The 16,601-nt window shown below is 35.6% G+C and overlaps 1 protein-coding gene across 1 annotated transcript in view; it reads left to right on the forward strand.

The window, feature by feature from the left end:
* The window catches only part of LOC136851520 (uncharacterized), a 106,925-nt gene that overhangs the window by 62,859 nt on the left and 27,465 nt on the right, over nt 1-16,601 (forward strand). Inside the window, exon 4 of the mRNA XM_067125750.1 lies at nt 5,955-6,081. Coding sequence (XP_066981851.1) covers nt 5,955-6,081 — 127 coding nt within the window. The remainder of the gene's footprint in view (nt 1-5,954; nt 6,082-16,601) is intronic.

The raw sequence follows: 16,601 nt of genomic DNA on the forward strand, positions 1-16,601 counted from the left end.
TTTGCAAGCATCAAAAAAATAATAAATAATCATCCTGAGTGTTTTGAACGTCGGCCAACAGAAACAAAAACACGTAGGCAGCAGACTCTCCGAGAGAGAGAGAGAGAGAGAGAGAGAGAGAGAGAGAGAGAGAGAGAGAGAGAGAGAGAGAGAGAGAGAGAGAGAGAGCAATGTTTGGCCTGACCTCATTCTTGCTTGCTTCATTGTATTCACGGACACGGCTGCGCTGCTTGTGTCTTCCCATCTCATTGTAAACTTGGCATGGATGTTCATGGTAAAGAAGGTCATTTTCGCTCTGAAGTGCTTTATATTATAGGAAATTCAAGTGGTGTTCCACGTGCCGTGTTTATAGATATTAAAAGAAATGTCATGAGAAGAAAATTATGTATTAAATGGGTTTTGTTGAAACCTTTGTAAACGCAGACTGCCAAGGTTGGAATCGTGGTTTTCTTTTAGAATTTTATTTTATGGTAATGTTTAGAAAACGTCGTTTGTGCTTTCAGAATAGTTGTGGTGATAACTATTTTGCCTTCATGTTTTTCATGTATTTTAAGGGAATGCAATTTAGTCAAGAAAATTTCACTATTCGTGCAGAGTTTAAGCAATTTAAATTTAAAGGTTACTGTACAGTGCCTTGGTGTACTTGTGAAAATCAACATCTCCACTGCCCAATAATAACATAATGCAGACTTATCCATTTATTTATTTTTTGAGAAATTGTCAAGTCTTTGACCACAGATTTTTGGATGCCATTCTCCCCTACAATTCCCCGTAGGGGGATGGTGTCATCAGTGCATCTCACGCGGTGCACTGCAGGCATCACTTAGTTAAGTTTCTTTGCAGCATCCCTTTGGTCCCTAGCTGCAACCCGTTCCATTCCTTACTGCACCTCCGTTCATATTCTTTTTCTTCCATCGTGCTTTCACACACTCCTAACAGTTGTTTCATAGGGCAACATCGAGGTTTTCCTCCTGTTACGCCTTTCAAACCTCCTTTTCTTTCAATTTCCCTTTCGGCGCTAAATGATCTCATAGGTCCCAGGGCTTGGCCTATGGCCTAAATTGTATATTCCAGTTCTTACCTACAATTGAGAAATCTGGGAACTCCATCCTATGATTAACAAATCCATGAAAACTCTTTCTTTTTGAACAACAAAAATATGGAGTAAGAATCAAATTGTGAGCAATATTGGGTATGGACGGCACTCGAGTGGGTGACCACTAGTGAATATCAGAAACAGGTAACACGTTCCGTAAACCACTGACCTCTCAACCCAATAAAGTTCACCGACGTTGGGTCTGGTCAATGCGTGAATGGGTTACCATCCCTTAAACTTGCAACTGACCAAAGATGTTTGTTTTGAGCGCCAGTAAACCAAAGATCTAGTGGCTCTTTTGGAGTAAAAAAAGACTCGTGACTATTTTAGAATCAAAAGGACTGGTTAATCTTTTGGAATCAAGAAGACTCGTGACTCTTTTGGAATCGAGGGGAATCAAGAAGACTCGTGACTCTTTAGGAATCAGAAAGTTTTGTGACACTTTTAGAATCAAAAAGACTCGTAACTCTTTAGGAATCAAAAAGACTCGTGACACTCTTATAATATAAAAGAATTGTGACTCTTTTAGAATAAAAAAGACTCTTGACTCTTTTGGAATAAATAAGACTCGATACTGTTTTAGAATAAAAAAGACTCGTGACACTTTTGGAATATAAAAGAATTGTGACGCTTTTAGAATCAAAACGGCTCTTGACTCTTTTAGAATCAAAAAGCATCGTGTCTCTTTTAGAATAAAAAAAGACTCGTGAATCTTTTAGAATAGAAAAAGACTCGTGACTTTTAGAAACAAAAGAACTCGTGAATACTCTTAGAATCAAAAAGACTCGTGACTCTTTTAGAATAAAAAAAACTCGTGACTCTTTTAGGATAAAAAAGACTCGTGACTTTTAGAAACAAAAGAACTCGTGAACTCTCTTAGAATCAAAAAGACTCGCGACTCTTTTAGAATCAAAACGACTCGTGACTCTTTTAGACTCAAAAAGACTCGTGACTTTTGGAATCAAAAAGACTCGTGACACTTTTGGAATCAAGAAGATTCGTGACTCTTTTAGAGTAAAAAAGACTCATGACTTTTAGAATAAAAAAGACTCGTGACTCTTTTAGAATCAAAAAGACTCGTGACTTTTAGAATCAAAAAGACTCGTGACTCATTTGGAATCAAAAAGACTCGTGACTCATTTGGAATCAAAAAGACTCGTGACACTTTTGGAATCAAAAAGATTCGTGACTCTTCTAGAGTAAAAAAGACTCATGACTTTTAGAATAAAAAAGACTCGTGACTCTTTTAGGATCAAACAGACTCGTGACTCTTTCAAATAAAAAAGACTCGTGACGCTTTTGGAATCAAGAAGACTCTTGACTCTCTTAGAATCAAGAAGACTGGATCGATCGGACGCGAATCTTTCTCCCGCGAGTAGTGATTCTCTCATTCAAGCAGGTTTGACATTTATGTAGTTTATGTAAGGTTGACCTTGTAGCTCTCTGGAAAGGTCAGGTGTCTTGTGAGGTCGCAAGTGATATCTTAAAGGGGTCGTTGCTTTAGTCTTAGAAGAATTTTTTAGGTTTTTAAAAGTAAACAATGAATCTGTTCGCACCTTATGAAAAAAACAGTGGTTAAATATTCTCAGTTTGTTTACATATTTTTTTTTATCTGTAAAAGCAAACTATTCTGCCGGCTTTGTTTGTCCGTCCCACTTTTTCTGTTCGCCCCAGATCTTAAAAACTGCTTAGGCTAGAGGGCTGCAAATTGGCATGTTGATCATCCACCCTCCAATCATAAAATGTGCCAAATTGCAGCCCTCTAGCCTCAGTAATATTTATTTTATTTAAGGTTAAATTTAGCCATAATCGTGCGTCTGGCAACGATATAGGACAGGCCACCACTGGGCCGTGGTTTAAGTTTCATGGGCTGCGGCTCATACAACATCATACCGAGACCACCGAAAGATAGAGCTATTTGAGGTGGCCTTGATTATACGTTTTAACGTCTGTACAGAAAACTCGATTGCGCCGAAGAAACTTCGGCGCATTTTTTACTTTTTTTTTATCTTTCCCAAAAAGATTTTTTTCCCGTTTTTTTTTTTTTTCAAGTGACCCCGGAATACAGTTTCAATTTTTTCATTTATATTTTAAATCGATTTAAGCATCTACTTTGACTTTTACCTTAATGAAAAGGGCTGATGACACCTTTCACCCACGAAAGTCGCAGTAAAGCTTCTTATTGTAGAAATAGAACACTTATGGTAAATGTTAACAGCGCTCCTTTAGGCTAATGGAGTTATATTGTATGTTAATGTACAGTATTTTTTTTTTAAAGTTATAAAATTGCATGTATATTCCCTGTATTGTTTGTATTAATCTTTTGTTAAGTGATTCGATAAAGTTTTTGTGTAACATTTGTTTTTATTGTTAGGGAAAAACTTGTCTTGAGTAAGATTTTATTGCTGGTGTGAATGATTCATCTTTATGAATAGAAAATATTCATAATGGATTATTTCTAAGTTTAATTCTCCAAACTAGTTTGAATAATGAATCCTTTAAGTAAAAGATGCTCTGAAACGTATTATTTTTTAAGGGAACGCAAAGATGATTCGTAAAAAACTGAGTAGTCCAAAATTCTAATGACTTTGACGTCAAATGTTGGAGTCAACGAGCGCACCGTAATTAGACCAAAAACAACAATGTTTTCCTCACAAAAGTTGATTAAGGTTTATATTACGTCGAGGAGAATTTTTTTTTGTATTATCCACCCAGTAGTTGAATATCGCACTCCAAAGGTGAAAAGCATATTCATTCGATCATTGACATGAAGCAGCTTTGGGTCTGGTCAATATGCGGATGTGAGGTGTGTGACCACCATTGAATGCTTCAATAATAATAATAATAATAATAATAATAATAATAATAATAATAATAATAATAATAATAAACGTTATTTTAGCACTTGACCATTCAGTTACAGTAAAGTACAAAATATTTAAATATTACAATAATAATAATAATAATAATAATAATAATAATAATAATAATAATAATAATAACAATAATAAGAATAACAATAATAACAAATGTTATAGGAACCAATATATAACCAGCAGTAGCGACGGATTATCTGGCGTTATTCATTACAAGCTGTAACGAGGTAGTAAAAATAAGGCTTCAGTCGAGGTCAGGCCCCATTTTTTCTTTTCTTTGAAGCCCCGACCTCAGATACCATTGTGGGAAGTCTCCCGTCCCAGTGCTTTCCTGAGAGAGAGAGAAGAGAGAGAGAAGAGAGAGAGAGAGAATATCGTTTTTATTAAGCTAACCAGTTTCATTTTATTTTACGGCATTTTAAAAGAAGATTTGGTAAGATTTTTAATAGATTGTTTCAGTTCTAGGCCAATTCTATCTCTGTCGAGCCCCAATGGAAGATGATTTGATTCTCTCTCTCTCTCTCTCTCTCTCTCTCTCTCTCTCTCTCTCTCTCTCTCTCTCTCTCTCTCTCTCTCGTTCAATTTCTGATTCGTCCATTCGGTGGATATGAGAGAGGGCTAAAATTTTACTGATTCAGCATTTTTGGAAGTGCCTGTCCTTGAGGAGGGTCATTGGTGGCCTCTAAGATATGAGAATGAGAGAGAGAGAGAGAGAGAGAGAGAGAGAGAGAGAGAGAGAGAGAGAGAGAGAGAGAATTTTAACTGATAATGATTTGTAGTTAATCTTTTGTAGTTCATTAGATATGCTTATTGTTTTATTTCGTGCTTTGAAAATATTAAGTACAGGCTTGAAGAAATAACTGAAAATATAAAGTTGAAACACTTATTACAGAGCTATCTTATGCTAATACTATCATCTCTTAACGTCGTTTTTATTATTTTTATTTCTAATTTTTATTTATTTTGAGAACTTGTCACATAACACATCCTGAAGTCGTGTGTTAGGAAACCGGAACATTAATTAGATTTTATATATATAAAAAATGTCAAAATTTGACATCCTCAGGTCCTGTAGTCATTCCTCTCCTTCCTTCAGGTAACCTGAAGGTCGCATTCGTTTAATAACAAAGATTTCTGAAATAAAAAAAATTCTTTCGAGAGAACACGTTTTTCTTTTCTTTTTTTAGGATCCTCCTTTTAAAATGTCTCTAAGGCTTTTCGCTGGAAGGCTTCGCGACTTTTCTGGGTCCCATTGGAGGGAGACAGCAGTAATTAGGCAACCTTGGGATGAAATATGTAATAACTACATCCCCTTTTAATTCTGACGGTGAAGATTTTTTTATAGAGAGAGAGAGAGAGAGAGAGAGAGAGAGAGAGAGAGAGAGAGAGAGAGAGAGAGAGAGAGAGAATTCTGCAGTGTGTCTGTTGGAGTTCATTTCAATCCAGTAATTGAACCAGCAACATTTATGACATTTCCAACAATTTTTGCGGGAATTCCCCAACTAACCTCCCCCCACCCCCGACCCGAAATTGATTTAATTTGGGAATGGTTTTGGCCACTATTGCAAAGCAAATTTAGATGATTTATTTACTATCTTTCATGTATGTTTTTGTATATATATATATATATATATATATATATATATATATATATATATATATATATATATATATATATATATATATATATATATATATATATATATATATATATATATATATATATATATATATATTATATATATATATATATATATATATATATATATATATATATATATATATATATATATATATATATATATATATTATTTATTTCCTCTTCCATTCCAATACATTTGAAAAGGTTTCTACCACAATTTCTAAACACTTTAGAGTGATATTTCTTGTCACAGATTTAAATCTTTTATAATACAGAATCCCTCTTAGCAAACTGATCTCACCATGATATTAACCATTTTATATTTTTTACTCTGTTTCAGAGAGGAACAGGGGGCGGAGCTCCCCGAACCCGGTAAATATGCCACGGGCATCATCTACATGGACAAGACTCACCACGAGGAATCCGAACAGCTGTTTTCCGAGCTGGCTTCGTCTCATGGCCTCGAGGTAAGTCGAGATGTGTCTCTGGAATGACGTGACCAAATATGACCAAAATGTCTCGAGGTAAGGTAGGATCTCTCTCTCTCTCTCTCTCTCTCTCTCTCTCTCTCTCTCTCTCTCTCTCTCTCTCTCTCTCTCTGGCAGCATTTCGGTGCCACATTTTGTCAACTCCAGTTAAAGAAAATTCTTCAAAATAAGGCCAAAATGTCTCGATGTAAGATAGGATCTCTCTCTCTCTCTCTCTCTCTCTCTCTCTCTCTCTCTCTCTCTCTCTCTCTCTCTCTCTCTCTGGCAGCATTTCGGAGCCACATTTTGTCTACTCCAGTTAAAGAAAATTCTTCAAAATAAGGCCAAAATGTCTCGAGGTAAGATAGGATCTCTCTCTCTCTCTCTCTCTCTCTCTCTCTCTCTCTCTCTCTCTCTCTCTCTCTCTCTCAGGCGGCATTCCGGAGCCTCATGACGTCAAATCAAGATAAATAAATCTTCAAAATGTTTGCACAGAAGAATCAAAACTGGCGTTTTCGTAGTCAACTTAGAGTGATCAAATTCACCATTTTTCTTAAGACTTTATCAGGGATATTTTCAGTGATAGTTTTAAAAATGAAAGATTTAATTCTTCCTAAAGACTGAACTCAAGATGTTGACATGTGACTTCTCAGTGACGTATTGCTGTTTTGAGTAGAGCTTTGTCAAGCTGACATCTTTTCATGGTCTCTAGGTAAATAAAACTACTTCTTGAAAACTAGTGAACCAAATATGGTAAAATCTGACATTCAGGAGATGGAGTTATGTGAGCAGTTAGATTTCGGGAAATACAGCAGCTGAACTGTAGGAGATGTCGTAATTTGAAGGCGAATTACAAATAATTCTTAAAAACTAGTCGACTAATTTCATCAAATCTGACATTTAAGAGCTGGAAATTCTGGTACTTCAGATTTCTGGAAACACGGCAATAAATATAACAGTTTGTTATTGCAATATTCAGTTCTCTGAATTATTGCTTCGTTGGTTCCAGGGAAATTTCTTCAGTAATATGTACTTTACAGGATAGATTTTGTCACACTCGTATATCAATTGATAATCTTTGCTAGTGAATATTATTTTCAAACCAGTACACTTGTATGTCGTTTGACAGCATGTTTGCTAGTGAATATTATTTTCAAATCGGTAAGCTTGTATATCGTTTGATAGCATCTTTGCTAGTGAATATTATTTTCAAATAGGTACACTTGTATATCGTTTGATAGCATCTTGGCTAGTGAATATTATTTTCAAACAATCACACTTGTATGTCGTTTGATAGCATGTTTGCCGGTGAATATTTTTTTCAAATAGGTACACTTGTATATCGTTTGATAGCATCTTTGCTAGTGAATATTATCTACTAACAAGTACACTTGTATGTCGTTTGACAGCATATTTGCTGGTGAATATTTTTTTTCAAATAGGTACTCCTGAATATCGTTTGATAGCATTTTGCCAGTGAATATTATTTTCAAACAAGTACATTTGTATGTCGTTTGATAGCATATTTGCTGGTGAATATTATTTTCAAATAGGTACTCTTGAATATCGTTTGATAGCATTTTGCTAGTGAATATTATTTTCAAACAGATACACTCGTATATGGTTTGAGAGCACCTTTGCTAGTGAATATTATTTTCAAACAGGCACACTTGTATATCATTTGAGAGCATCTTTGCTAGTGAATATTTTCAAAGAACATTGTTTAATTTTTTTCCCCACATGGGCATTATATTCAGCAGTAACTTCCTTTCCAAGGTGGGGGCCATTTTGCCCTTTACGTATGAAGAGGCACACATTAGGAAGATAACAGCAGGCAGATAACAGTGACTTAGAGTTAAGCTCCGCAACGAGTCTCTTCAACCTTGACTCGCCCAAGGCAATCTAGGCTGGGCTGTAGATGACTCCCACACGCGAATTCGTTTCAGACGATTTTCTCCCTTAACGACCCTACCTGCCGGGTTATCAAATCTTCCACCGGCAATTTTCCACAATGTCGTTTCAGAAGGCGATCTGAACTGTAGTAGCAGCATCTCTGCGGCCTTGAGGATTTTGTTGTTTATTTCCTAAGGCCAAGTTTATTTTAGATGTTATATTTGTAAATTTTAATATTTTCAGGCATTCGTCTCGTATGTCAGCTAAAGAATTTATCAAACGTGGATCAGAAGCTAGCGAATATTCAAGATATTTTAAAAGGAATTTTAAAGATGTGCTAATGTCGAATAGGCAGACTGAATTATCATATCCTTTGTCGATCAGACTGTCGATGGGGAACCTAATTCCCAAGGGTCGAGATTAACCGTGACGACATTCAGACTCTCTCTTTAGGCAAACTTTTACTCCAAACATTCTTGTATATCTTTTAGTCCTTACTGCTTTTTTCGATGACTGAAGATCGTTGTTGTGTTTGTAATTTTTTTAGTGGGGCTTGAGAGCACGGGCTCTTGCTTCTTGACATCTCTCGAGTTTATTATTATTATTATTATTATTATTATTATTATTATTATTATTATTATTATATTATTATAGTAGTAATAGTAGTAGTAGTAGATTAAGTTGTTTGATTGTATTTATAACGTTTTCTGTTTTTAATCGTCTCTCTCTCTCTCTCTCTCTCTAAGTAAAGTTCATGCTTTATGAAACCGAAATCTTACTAAGTTTGTTTTTAACCGTCGTGGGTATGTACCAGGGTCTCTCTCTCTCTCTAAGTTAAGTTCAGTCATTATGAAAGTGAAATATATATTTAATAAAACTCCAAATTGTGGCGCCAGTTGGGATGTCGATTACGCAAAGCACTTCGCATTTCCTCTGGCGACTCGGGGACAATGAGTTGCCAAAAGTCGCCATATACTGTTTTCGCACAACACCCAGAAATGTAATTTCTATTCGGTAGATAAAGAGCGGATGTTTTGTAACCTCGTTTTAACGGGATACCCGTTCGTTATCTGTTGTGCTGAAGTGTGTGTTTGTTTTTAACTTTGAAAATGATTCATGTATTGATTTATTCTCATATATGTTTTTTGTTGCATACGTATAAATTGATTTTGTACTATATGGAAGAAGAACGTTAAATACAACATTAGCCGCACTGAGGATAATGTAATTAATGAAGATTTTTTTTTTTATAAAAGTGAAGATTAAGAATGTAATTGAAAAAGTCAACACCGAGGAAACCAATCTAAAAGATGAACACTTGACCGGTAACAGTTTGACCATAACGTGACCTTGTGTATTTGCTATAGACCTATGTGTAGCAAACTCGTCCCCAACCTATATTTTTGCTAACTTGCAACAAACCTTAGGAATTAACCGTGATCGACAGTGAGATCACAAAGTCTCAAGTACCATCAGAGTGAACGACCGTCGGAATGATGGTGTCACTTTGCTTGAATCACTGGAAGGAATCCAAATTCCAAGGGAAATTAAGCCATTAAATGCCTCTTTCCTTCCGTCTTCAGTCTCCCCCCCTCCCCCACTCCTTTCCCTCGATCCTCTCTCCACCCACCCACCGAATATAATTATCCATGAAGGAGAGATCCGAGGAAACCGATGCAAGACGGTGTAAGATTGGAATGGAAAGATTGTCGGAGAGGAATTCCGTCATATAATGACGGTAATGGGCTGGGAAATGATGGGAAATTGAATTTAAATTGTCAAATGACGGAGGCAGAAGTGGTTGGAGAGAGGTTTTCAAGGAGTACCTGGTGAAGAAAACGCAAGATGAAGAGTGATGTCTCCAAAGAAAGCGGACGACAGTTAGGACGCTACCAGATTTATCTTCGATTTCTTGTCATTATTATTATTATTATTATTATTATTATTATTATTATTATTATTATTATTATTATTGTTGTTGTTGTTGTTGTTGTTGTTGTTGTTGTTATTACTGTGGGTTTATCAGTCATTCTTTTGATATAAAACAGGTATGTTTTAACGTTACACCTCCCACGTATTCCTTTGTAAGAAGATATTGTGTGATGAAGTATGTGATTCGTAAGAATATACGCTTATTGCGATTGAAAGTTTTATTATTATTATTATTATTATTATTATTATTATTCCGTTTCTGTAGCATTATTACCTCTCCAGGGAAACGGCGTAAGACCACAGCATAAGGATTAACCGTACAGTTGACGTCATAGGCGAGTCAGCATTTATTGTCGGCTTTAGTCAGAGCGAGATGAAAGCTTTCGTTATAGCCTGCCGGCGGCGCCACAAGCCCCAACCTCTAATAGGTCTATCCCTCAGCTGCGCTATGGTCCTTTTATCTTCTCTTTTATGTTTTCCTTTTACCTTCTTCTTTATGTTTTCCTTTTACCTTCTTCTTTATGTTTTCCTTTTACCTTTTCTTCCCTCTTCCTGATTGTTACTTCCTGACAATTAAGTCCAACTGTCTGCTCCAAATCTTTCACACTTTTCCCCTTTCTCCCCACTTCTCTGCAATGAGAGAGAGAGAGAGAGAGAGAGAGAGAGAGAGAGAGAGAGAGAGCAATCATCATAAGAATTAATCTCTTACGCCATAAAGGAAATTAGGAGGTCGGATTAGTAGGGGATTAAGCGATTTCCAGATTAACCCTCCTTGTTCTACAAATAATATTTTGGATCTACACTCTCATTTTTGGCTCTTGGAACCTCAGTGTGATTCATTATCGATCCAAACAGACTCCTAGGCTCTGTAATGGAAATGGGAGCTTAGTGCTAACTAGGCCAACTGGAGTGTAGTGAACATTAACTGCCTTTTGAGTCTTTATATCGCCTCCGTTTTAGTTTTCTGTAAAAGAAACTATTGAGATTGCTTTGTCTGTTCGTCCGCACTTTTTCTGTCCTCCCTCAGGTCTTAAAAACTACTGAGGCTAGAGGGCTGCAATAATCAAACATACCAAATTGCAGCCCTCTAGCCTTAGTAGGTTTTATTTTATTTAAGGCTAAAGCAAGCCATAATCGTGCACCTGGCAACGAATAGGACATGCCATCACCGAGCCGTGGTTAATATGGGCCGCGGCTCATACAGCATTATACCGAGACCACCGAAAAAACTAAGGCGCATTTTTTACTTATTTTTGTCATGTGTTGCTCAGTTATGCACAGTTATTTAGATTGCGTTAAGACGAATTATGTTACTTATTGGCTTGCTCCTATTGAATAATCTGTTCACCACGAATTAGACTGTTTTTAGAGCTGTTATTTTTGAACGATAACTTTCTGAGTGAGATGTTCTGTGATTATCCAAGCGGTTTTCAACACTGGGCAGATTAGCTATCCTTAATTAGTACACCAGTATACCAGTGGACCGCGGCAACTAAAAGTCGTCGATGACATTCGGTGTCTTTTAAAAACGCCTTCCAGTCTGTAGTCCCATGTTCGGCATATAGGAATTTATAAGCAAGTGTCGTGGTAGTTAGTCTCTTTTCTTTTTTTTTTTCTCTCCATCGTTTTTGCAAAGTTTCTTTATCCAGCTCTCTCTCTCTCTCTCTCTCTCTCTCTCTCTCTCTCTCTCTCTCTCTTTTTTTTTTTTTTTTTTTTTGTCAGATTTTTGAAATCCTTCTCGTAACTCTTGTCTTTCCTTTCTATTTTTAATGAGGGTGGGGTCGGGGGGAGGTGGAAGGTGGGTGTAGGGCGCGCTGAATGTAACTGGTGGAGCGAAACCAAAATTAATGATGAAGGTGTTGCCATCGGAGGGTTTGAAATTTATGGCCTATTATGGTCCGTTCAGCCTCTTATCAGTTTGCTTATCGTTCTCTAAGTCTGCCAAGTATCGTAAAAATTTACCCCTGATAACATGTTGATATTAGCTGTAAAAATGACGCACTCTTGGAATATTTTAAATATCTACTGCTTATATGCAGCTGCAATATAGCTTGATCATTATTCGTAATTATTGTAATAATAATTTACCCTTGATACCTTACTGATATCAGCTGAATTATTTTAAGTCAACATTGCTATTGATATACACTTGCATTTAGCAGTCATTATTTGCATATAAATATTCGAATCTGTTGTAGTTTAGTAAATTTATCCGTATTTTTACTTCAATAGTTTTTCTCATGTGGCCCTTACGAGAATGCTTGTTGAATAATAATGATAATAATAATAATAATAATAATAATAATAATAATAATAATAATAATAATAATAATAATAATAATAATAATAATTTTCTTTAAATATAATGGCCGTCTGGATACCGTTGAGTTTGTATTGCAGTATTTCAGTGTCTGAGTGTCTTTGTAGTAGCAGTTAAATCATATACCAGCGGTCCGAAGTCCATTTATTTCTTAATAATAATAATAATAATAATAATAATAATAATAATAATAATAATAATAATAATAATAATAGAATGGAGGTCTGGATTCTGGATGCCGTCAAGTTTATATTAAGAAATTGCAATAGAAACTCAACGTTATCCAGACTGACATTCTGCGTAATGAATTTTGTTTGAGAGAGGGTCTCCTTCCAAGATATTCAAATAATAATAATAATAATAATATTATTATTATCATTATTATTATTATTATTATTATTATTATTATTATTATTATTATTATTATTATTATTATTATTATTAGCTATTTCAGCTATTTCCACGGCATTTAATCTGTATAGAGTCTTCTCTATTCGTCTTACAATCTTCTTTTTATCAGCATGTAGCTAGTGTATCAAGTTTCCTAAGGACATATAAAGATTTCTGTTGTCTTAGGTTTGCTTCCACTTACCGTGTTGCCACGCGCTCTGGTGGTCATCTGTGAGAGTACAAAAGCGAATGAATTGAGATACACGATGCGCAGGTATTTATAACGGACGGGAAACAGCTACAATTTTCAACTCTATTGCCCCTCAGAGAAAGTCTCCTCCTTAATAATAATAATAATAATAATAATAATAATAATAATAATAATAATAATTTATTTCTATGCTTTATTCTCCAGTATGTAATTTCCACGTATCAGAATCACAAAATGTCGAAATATCTCGAGCCAGCAATGCCTGCAGTCCTTCTGGAATTAAGCTCAGTCAGCTTTAATTTTTTCGAAGTAGCGTGGGCGCTTAATATGTTGCGGGGAGATAGATAGAGAGAACGCCAGATACCGCCAACGTCATCGCTGTCGGCGAAATCCGAGAGTGAGGGAAAGTGAGATTATTTTTTTTTTTTTCGCTGCTATAATTAGCATACTTTATTGAATAATTTTTTTTATTAGTAGATTTTGTTTAGTTTTCGAATGTTTTAAAAGGAGGGGGATTTGTATGTTGTATTTTCGATTTTTTAACATAGAATTCTGATCTATCCATCTATCTATCTATCTATCTATATATATATGTATATGTATATTCTTTATGGGATCGGTATATACTGTATATATATATATATATATACTACTTTATGGGGTTGGTTGGTGTGACGTGAGTCCAGTGGTTCACACCATCCCTCTAATTCATTTGAAACATTACCAAACTTGCAGTCCTGTTTAATCTAAACCGCCCAACTAATTGTCGCCCCATGTACTAAATTATAAGCGTAAGATGCAGAGAAGAAATAGAATATGCTATTTTCATATTAGATAATTCCTCCTACAGGTATTTTTCCTGAAGGTTTTCGTTGTGCCGTTTATACAGTTAAAATGGCTGCTACTATCACGTCTCCCCCTTCTTCTTCTTCTTCTTCTTTAGGATTTTCCGAGTGTAAAAGATAGCTATCTGCGTATCGGCCCCCCCTCTTACGTGTGAGGTGAATTCTAACCGGATATTGATCTGGGTGCCCGTGAGGGGGTGAGGGGTTCACGCTTTCAAGGTCACGGGAATGGCTGTGCTTTTCTGGCTGCGCTGTCAAAACGCTGACTCCGGACTTACGCTCTCTCTCTCTCTCTCTCTCTCTCTCTCTCTCTCTCTCTCTCTCGTCTTTTTCTTCCACGTCATGGCTTCGTCGTAAAAGGTATTCAGAAAGGGTTGGGGTTGAGATTTTATAAACGGTCGCTTTCTTGTGATTGGATGTATATATAATATATATATATATATATATATATATATATATATATATATATATATATATATATATATATATATATATATATATATATATATATAATCTGGTAAAAGTGACCAGTAGGTTTTTATTTATTTTCTCTTTACACAAGGAAACAGTTATTGCTATCATCCATTGCTTCGGAACCTTTCGTTTGTCCAGACGTACCGTGCACATGCTGGTCAGCCATTCGGTCAACTCTGTATTTTATCATCTCATTTGTAATCCCATCAGCTCCTGGGGCCTTTCCATTATCAAACTCTTAATTGCTCTCCGTACATCCTTAAGAGTAACTTCAACAGGAATGATCAAACTTGCCTTAATCCCTTTCACTCTTTAGTCACTCAGCTCCAACTCTTTTATCTTCTACAGTTATCAGATCCTCAAAATACTCACTCCATCGACCTAGGACTGCATTATCTTCGGACAGCATTTCGCCATTTGCATCTTATATTCTGAGATCCTTTAGCTCATTAACCTCTCTCTCTCTCTCTCTCTCTCTCTCTCTCTCTCTCTCTCTCTCTCTCTCTCTCTCTCTCTCTGCATTCCTCCTTGAGGTGAATTTCTTATTCTTCCTGAATTCCTAGCTCACCATCTCCCCATCCCGTCTTTTTATAACATGAATTCTTTTTCCATTTCAATTTTTCCTTGACCATCTTACTCATCCTCCTGTACTACTGCAAACCAGCCCTCTCTGCTGCTTTGCTTGTTGCAGCTCAAATAACTTTTTTCTTTCACTAAACTTCTCATTTCCTCCTCCCACCTTCCTAACACCAAAAGCACATTCTGCCGACTCCATAACCCCATGCAGATAGTGATCAGATAAACCTCCATCCACTCCAGCAGCGTTGAATGATCCACTGGGCTCCGGTGCTTGTTTCAGCCTAAATTTCATATGCCATTCCATTCCAGCCACTGCTTTCCCCACCACCACAGTCATCACCTTGCTTTTCTGTACACACACATATATGTAAATATATATATATATATATATATATATATATATATATATATATATATATATATATATATATATATATATATATATATATATATATATTTATATATGTATGTATGTATGTATATTATATATATATATATATATATATATATATATATATATATATATATATATATATATATATAATCTATTGATTCTACTAAGACATATAGACAACAAACTTATACGCATGTCCCCAAATGAAATTGAACCATCACGTCGCATGACATAAAACAAAAGTCTAAAGTCTATGTTTTTAGGCGTGACACGTTCTTCACTGCCTTTTGAACGGCCGCAGGGAGGAAATTCCTTTCAACGGCAGACCATTGTAGCACATTGTGTCAAGTCCCGGTTCTTCTATAATGTGCGACAGGCAATCGATACTCGCCTCGGAGAGAAGAAGAAAGGCTGGTTGTTCCTAGTTCTTGTTTCCTCATTTCCGAGAAGTTGCCACTTTGAATCTTGTGCTTCTTTTTTTTTCGGTGGATCTTGTGTCCTGTTTCCACTGTTGTGAATTTTCTGCTCTTACTTTTTCTGCTCTTACTTTTTCTGGGAGACCTGAAATTGTTTACAGTGTTTATCCTCAGCTTATGTTTTCGTCTTGGATTGAAATAAAACTGTGTATTATGGAAAAAGATTTTATTTACAAAACCACCAGCGTTTAAATTTTTGGGGTCTTTTTTTTTTTATTTTAACTCGTATTCTTCGAGAAAATATTTAGTAATTTTAGTTACGATAATTGTGTCGGTTTTCTTAAGATAACTGAAGATTTCTTTTCCTCTGCTTGTTATATAAGGATTTTGTTATATGCATAACTGAAAATCCACGGGTATACATAATACAGAGTATAATTTTCCACTTTCATGTCTTGGAAGTTGAGAGAGAGAGAGAGAGAGAGAGAGAGAGAGAGAGAGAGAGAGAGAGAGAGAGAGAGAGAGAGAGAGAGAGAGAGAGAGGAAAAGAGTAGATTATTACGAAACTTTTAGACGGCCGAGTGGAGAAGGAGAGAGATAAGGAGTTAATTAGTTGAGTTTTTGTCCATTTCATACATTATTGCAATATTTTATTCATCGTAAAATACAATTAGCATTTTTCCATACCGCGGCTTGTTACCTTGTTCTCCATCTCTCTCTCTCTCTCTCTCTCTCTCTCTCTCTCTCTCTCTCTCTCTCTCTCTCTCTCTCTCATATTAAGCTGTCGACGAGAAAACCGCATTTTAGTGGCTGCTAGTATATGAAATATTAAGAGACGTGTATGGCTTCGACCAGGTTTTCCTGCATAGCTCGTAAAAGGAATGTTAATCTCTGTTAAGGAATTTCTCTGCGTTTAACGTTGGTTGAGGCATTATTATTATTATTATTATTATTATTATTATTATTATTATTATTATTATTATTATTATTATTATTATTATTATTAATAATCAGAAGACGAACCCTATTCATACGGAACAAGCTTACATAGGCCATTGACTTGAAA

The sequence above is a fragment of the Macrobrachium rosenbergii genome, chromosome 23 (assembly GCF_040412425.1).
Source record: "Macrobrachium rosenbergii isolate ZJJX-2024 chromosome 23, ASM4041242v1, whole genome shotgun sequence".
Lineage (NCBI taxonomy): Eukaryota > Metazoa > Arthropoda > Malacostraca > Decapoda > Palaemonidae > Macrobrachium > Macrobrachium rosenbergii.